This window comes from Neomonachus schauinslandi, chromosome 8 (genome assembly GCF_002201575.2).
Source record: "Neomonachus schauinslandi chromosome 8, ASM220157v2, whole genome shotgun sequence".
NCBI lineage: Eukaryota > Metazoa > Chordata > Mammalia > Carnivora > Phocidae > Neomonachus > Neomonachus schauinslandi.
Genome location: NC_058410.1, coordinates 135640914 through 135647904, shown reverse-complemented (window position 1 = coordinate 135647904; position 6991 = coordinate 135640914). Strand labels below are relative to the sequence as shown.

General features: G+C 43.4%; 1 protein-coding gene across 1 annotated transcript in view; it reads right to left on the bottom strand.

Moving 5' to 3' along the window:
* Positions 1-3242: 3242 nt before the first annotated feature.
* STMND1 (stathmin domain containing 1) overlaps positions 3243-6991 on the bottom strand; it is a 24434-nt gene continuing 20685 nt past the window's right edge. Inside the window, exons 4-5 of the mRNA XM_021697234.1 lie at positions 4146-4271; positions 3243-3515 (exon numbers count right to left, since the gene is read on the bottom strand). Of these exons, the coding sequence (XP_021552909.1) occupies positions 3243-3515; positions 4146-4271 (399 nt within the window). The remainder of the gene's footprint in view (positions 3516-4145; positions 4272-6991) is intronic.

The window sequence follows — 6991 nt, the reverse complement described above, 5'->3', positions numbered from 1 at the left end:
CAGTCTAGGATAAATTCTATTTTTGTTCCTGTGATTGTGAAGTTACTTTTGACCTAACATAAGAATCTTACAAAGTGTATTATTTTAAATATATGTGAAATATTTTAAATATACCTTTTAAACATTATTTTAGATGTTATCCATAAGTATTCCCCCCCCCAAAAAAAAACCTGGAGGATTTATTAAATATCAAGGTTACCTTCTGTTAGACGGGACTGGATCATCTCTCACAAGGAAATCTATATGGGCATTTTTCCGTTGCCCCCAGTTAAAGTGGTTTGAGGGGCATTTACCTAATCTTGTCTTCCTGACTCATGACGTCCCGAAGGTTGTGGCTGGATTTGAGTCAAAATACCCTGGTGGTTGTTTAAAACTTTATGCTTTAAGAATGAGAAAGCCAAGGGGCGCCTGGGTGGCTCAGTTGGTTGGGCGACTGCCTTCGGCTCAGGTCATGATCCTGGAGTCCCTGGATCGAGTCCCGCATCGGGCTCCCTGCTCGGCGGGGAGCCTGCTTCTCCCTCTGACCCTCCCCCCTCTCATGAGCTCTCTCTCTCATTCTGTCTCAAATAAAAAAAAAAAATCTTTAAAAAAAAAAAAAAAAAAAAAAGAATGAGAAAGCCAAGTATGTTATTTCAACATCTAAAATTAACATGATTCCATTGGCTGTGTTTTAGAAATCTCTTTCTTTTCTATTACTCTTCAGTATAAATCATTCTTTAAAAAAAAAAAGATCATGGAAAAAGTCCCATTTACATTTGAAGTTAAAAAAATGCTTTGCAGGGATGGGTTGATAGCTCTGGGGGCATCATGCGTGAGTTTGAAGGTGGATGCCTGGCTTCCGAAGGTGGGAGGTGCTTAGAGCCTCTGAACTTATCCCTAAAGCCTCCGCTTGTTTTGGTGAGTAGTAATATACTTAGATCTTTAGAGTTGTTCCCTGGGTCCAGACGTCTGCCTCCTTTGCCTCTCTTCCCACCCTTTCAAGTGTTTCTCCCTAAGGAAATACGTAGCTAGTCATTCGGGGAGTGTGACTGGGCGTATTTGACTCTCTATATGTAGAGAGGTTTCCAAGCCAGGGTATCGGTGATGATGTCCACATCTATAGTGTGTGTGTTTTAACTCAACAGACATGTCCCCCAAGTCACTATAAATAACATAAGCAGGAGCATGAAAGTTCAAGAGAAAGTATTATTGGAGTATTTATCAAATTGGGGGATTTAATTTCCAACAGTTACTATACATTTGCATTTGATGTCTGTTTTGGTCATTTAAATTTGATTATTTACGGAGGTCTGAATGATAGCCAAATCTTTTCCTAAGTGGCCTAGTGCAGTCATTTTAGCTGCTTCGATATTTTATAAGATTAGCACATGTCACCACAAGATAATCTCCAGAGAAAAATCTCAGGACATGTGGAAAACATCATGTTGCTCACATGGGATTTTATATAAATAATATTCTATAATATTATGGCATATTCTAGATGCCATTTTAATGATCTATATGCTTCTTAGCTGCATGTTTAGTTTTTTTAAAATTTTCTTTGTGTCATGGAGGATTAAAAGTAGTACTTTTTTAAGTAGTATTTGGTATGACTTCATAAAAGTGGTATTCCCAAAATTAACATATAAGATAACGAGACCTGGGGAGTCCTGCACCAGGGCTCTCCAGGTCTCACTGTATGAAGGACACTTTTAAAGTTTCTGAAAGGTTTTGTTCTGCAATGAGTTTTGAAAGAAACCCCACCCTCCAACATCATACCTCATTGGCTGCAAGAGTCCTCAGTCCTATAGGCTATAGGAACACAATATCCCAAAGGGAATGCCTAAACAGGAGGTGCCCTGTGGTCCTCAAGTCCAATTGGCACTGCCCCCAGCTAGTGGTTCCCATCTTCTGGGGCTTTCCTGCTTCTGGAAGATGTATGGGTACATCGACTCATCTGCTAACAAAATATTTACACAGCACTTACGTGCCATTCACTTCCCGAGGGGGAAACAAACAGCCTTGTCTCTTGCCCTGTTAATATTGAGATATCTAGTGGGGGAGCTGCAAACGTATTGGGCAGTTCCAACCAAGGGTGGTAAGTGCAGAGATGAGCGGGCCAGTGTGTCAAAAGGCACTATGAGGGAGGGGCACCCACCCAGACCAGGAGCTTTGGAGGAAGTGGTCTGAGTGGAGACACGAACAACAAGAGGGCATTAGGCAGCTCACGTAGCGGGAGGGAGAGAGGGGAAGAGGGGATCTGCAGGTGCAGAGACCCCGAGGCTAGGGAGAGTGTGCTGAGTTTAGGAACTAAAAGTTCAGTGCAGGTACGTTGTGTGAGGGGAGATCCTTACCGGTGGCAGAAAGGAGTCTGGACTTTATCTTGACCACAAAAGGAGGCCAAGAGAGGGTTTTAACCAGAGGTCTATGGTTTGAAGATCAACAGAAGTTGTGATCCCATTGAATGATAGTTGGGTGTGTGTGTGGGGGGGGGAACGTGTGACAAGGGAGGGGAGATCTTCAGAATTGGATGTGGATGGTAAAGCAGAGGGGAGAACCAAGCGTAATTCCGGTAAGATAAGGGCCAGCAAACTCAGCTCCGAGTGCTCACAGGGAAGTAAGACACTGATTTTAGGGTGTCCTCCCAGCTCACCCCCTCCTGGACATCCTCCTAGCCCCTAGACCCAACAGAAGCTTTTCTTTTTTCATATGTAGTTCTTAAGAATTGGATATAGCTTGCTTAAAGCTAATATGGATGAAACTATAATTCAACCAGCTTCAAGATATGGCTTTAATCCTTCACCACACAAAGAGAGTTAAAAAGAAATAACTAAACATACAGGTAATAAGAAGCCTACAGCTCATTTAAATACATAATTCACATCCGTGCACTTCGTCTGAAGGGACCCTCAGAGGATGGGCACAGCCGAGAGCCCGGAGCCAAAAAGAAGGGCTGCATCTGGCACATTGATGTAAGCTGGGAAGGATCCATAAAGACATCTTCACGATGTTTGAAGTCACACTGGAGGAGAATGCCAACTCTATCATCTGGAAGCTAGTCAAATCTTCTTGGTTTTTTCCCCTTTCGCTAGCAGCGGCATTCCATTTACTCAGATCAGCCCTGCCGCTTACATAATCATTTCCCCACCCACGGCGCGTCCCAGTGGGGGGAGATCAGGCCGCCAGGAAAAACACGCAACAGACTAAGATGGTCACAACCAGGGAGAATGGGCGCCTTTTCATGAAATTTGGGTAAGGTGGCTTTATTCAAATGCATCATCCGCTTGGTTGTAGGACCAGTCTGACTCCACCACCCCAAGTCCTTCGTAACTGAAGTTTTTTTCATTAGAGGTTGCATTGTTCTTCTTCTTCAGAGGCTTTGCTCCCTGCAGGTGGGCTGGCTCAAACTCGGCAGAGGTCACAGTGTCGAGTCCTTTGGCAGAGGGAACCTCAGCCCCAACCGGTTCCGCTGCATCCGGATGATTGGCCAAAAGTCGGTGGCTCCTCAGCCTTTTCCTTATGTCTTCTTCTTTAGTCTGAAAAGCAGTATGAAAGAAGAAAAATGAGCCCAAATAACTTGATCATGCCTATGCCTGAAATGAACCCGTATGGCTTGTCCATTTCATCATTCAGTCACTTCACAAACATGGGTTGAGGCACTGCTGTGGAGGACAGACACACTCCCTCTGCTCCTGGAGCTTCTGGGTGGCCCTTGGTCTCTGAGCGGCCAGGTAGGAGGATGGAGACAGAGGTCGGCAGCCCACAGCTGGACAGGCTGCTTCTGACGGGATGGGGGACAGAGGGTGATGGGGACTAGGTGTCCTCTGATGGTCTGCACGGCCTCCCCTCAGCTTCCATCCTCCCCCACAATGCCTCCTCCCATCCCCGCCCCAACTGAAGCTTTTCTTCTTCCCTATGAAGAAGACTCCGTACTCAGAAGGGAACACTGCTTCCTGAGCCTACATGGATGAAACCGGCATTCAGCCAGCTTCAAGATGTTGATTTACCCCTGTGCCCCACAAAGAGAATTCAAGGAAAATTACACATACAGCACAGGAAGCATACAGTTGACTCAAATACTTGATCCCAATCTCAAAGCAGCAGATAGGAAAGGCCTATGTGAGTGCATTTCAGCAGGCAACCTGCTCAGGCGAGAGCTCGGGTACCTTCCTGCGCCTCTGCACCGCCTGCATCTTCTCTTCCAGGTCGTTCATTGTGAATGCTTTTGCTTCCTTTTTGAGCTTAAGCTTTTTCAGCCTGGCTGGCAGCTTTCTCAGCGGCGTCGTGTTTACCTGGAGGAAGACAGTTTTCAAAAGGGAGAAACAAACGTTATTCAGGGGCCGAGGAGAGATCCGGGAGAGGCAGAATACACACAGTGTAAAATGTCAGTCCTAAAAATCTACACAGGTATTTTGGCAGAGTTAAAACCACCATGTGAACACTGGGAACAACGAACTAATTCCTCAAAAAAAAAAAAAAGTCTTCGAGATGTCTAGAAAAAACAACAGGCTCTTCCTGAAACCCATGAAAGAATGTAAAGATGTTCTGGAGCCAGAAGAGGATTCAGGAGAAGAAAACATTCTGGAGAATTCTGGAGAACAAGCACAAGGCAGAGAAACGTAGCGGATGAGCGATGAGTGTGTAGTTCAAGGTAAAAAGTTAAATCTGATAATTTTGTAATATTCCACAGGCTACAAAGGCCTTCCATTTGGGATCGAGATTGGGTTTTAGTACTCTGGGTCTCAAAAAGGAGAGAATTAACAATTACTGAGCAGTGACCCTGGGCTGGCCTTTGCGTCAGGACTTTGAGAATGTTTTCATGACATTAGGAAACATCCCCGACTACTACCCTTTCTGTAGTTTAAAGCAGGGATAATGACTTTCTGATTACAATTTCTAGTTATAAAAGAGTAAAATTGTTGTAAAGGGTTTATTTATTTATTTATTTATTTAAAGATTTTATTTATTTATTTGAGAGAGAGAGAATGAGAGAGAGCACATGAGAGGGGGGAGGGTCAGAGGGAGAAGCAGACTCCCCGCCGAGCAGGGAGCCCGACGCGGGACTCGATCCAGGGACTCCAGGATCATGACCTGAGCCGAAGGCAGTCGCCCAACCGACTGAGCCACCCAGGCGCCCAATGAAACTTTATTTATTTATTATTTTTTTATAAAGATTTTATTTATTAGACAGAGAATGAGAGAGAGAGAGCACATGAGAGGGGGGAAGGTCAGAGGGAGAAGCAGACTCCCCGCCGAGCCGGGAGCCCGATGCAGGACTCGATTCAGGGACTCCAGGATCATGACCTGAGCCGAAGGCAGTCGCTTAACCGACTGAGCCACCCAGGCGCCCGTTGTAAAGGGTTTATAAAGAAAGTTTTAATGTACATACTTTTTCTTTTTAAAAATTAATTTAAAAAATGTTTTTAAAGATTTTATTTATTTATTTGAGGGAGAGAGAGAGAGAGCATGAGCAGGGGTAGGTGCAGAGGGAGAGGGAGAAGCAGAGTCCTGCTGTGCAGAGAGCCCGATGCAGGGCTGGGTCCCAGGACCCTGAGATTGTGACCTGAGCTGAAAGCAGACGCTTAACCAACTGAGCCACCCTGGCGCCCCTAGAAATTAATTTTTCATAACATACATTGGTCATGAAAAAGTAAAGCAATACATAAATAGTTTCCTAGGCTTCGGTTTAACCACCTGGTCCCCAGTCCTATTCATCAGCATGAACTAGAGTTTGGTATGTGTCTTTCCAGAATTCTCTATGCACATATATTTATATACATATGTATGTGTAGTACCTCTGTAATGTTAAGCCAAACAAATGGGATTATACCCTCACCAGACTCTGCAATTTGCCTTTTTCACTTAATTTACTACAAATATCCTTCTAGGTCAGAATATATAGATTTATGACAACCCGGGAAGGTCCCAATGAACTCTGGGGTTTCATTATAAATAAACTGATTGTTCTAGGTAATTTCTCTAAAGAATTTTAAAGACAAAAGAACTATTGATATCCATTGTAATATCTAAAAGACTGTTTCTTTATACTATAAGACTGCCCATGCTGAAAATACATCCACAGAGAAGAGGTCCAGCACAATAGAAAAAGATACCAAACCAAGACTCAGACAGACCTAGGTTTGAGCCCTGGCTTGGCCATGGTGTGTCTTGGCCTGAGTTCTTAAGCTCTGTAAGCCTTGCTTTTGTCATTTTAAAAATGACATTTTAGGGGCGCCTGGGTGGCTCAGTTGTTAAGCGTCTGCCTTCGGCTCAGGTCATGATCCCAGGGTCCTGGGATCGAGCCCCACATCGGGTTCCTTGCTCCACGGGAAGCCTACTTCTCCCTCTCCCACTCCCCCTGCTTGTGTTCCCTCTCTCGCTGTGTCTCTCTCTGTTAAATAAATAAATAAAATCTTTTTTAAAAAAAATGACATTTTAATAATACTTATATCACAGGATTTTCTTTCTTAAGGAAGTATCAGTAATCACTCAGGAAATGGTCATTACATTTCATTTAGTGAAAGCAATGACTTTTTAAATGAAGTTTTAAATTTTAATTCCAGTATAGTTAACGTACAGTGTAATATTAGTTTCAGGTGTAGAATAGAGTGATTCAACACTTCCATACATCACCCAGGGCTCATCACAAGTGCCCTCCTTAAACCCCTTCACCTGTTTCCCCATCTCCCCCCCCCCCCCCCCCCCAGCCACTTGCCCTCTAATAACTATCAGTTTGTTCTCTATAGTTAAGAGTGTTTCTTGGCTTGTTGCTCTCTCTTTTTTTCCCCTTTGTTCATTTGTTTTGTTTCTTAAGCTCTACATATGAGTGAAATCATATGATATTTGTCTTTCTCAGACTTGACTTATTTCACTTAGTAGAATACTCTCTAGCTCCATCCGTGTTGTTGCAAATGGCAAGATTTCATTCTTTTTGATGGCTGAGTAATATTCCATTGTGTGTATATGTATATATATATATATATATATATATATATATATATATATATATATA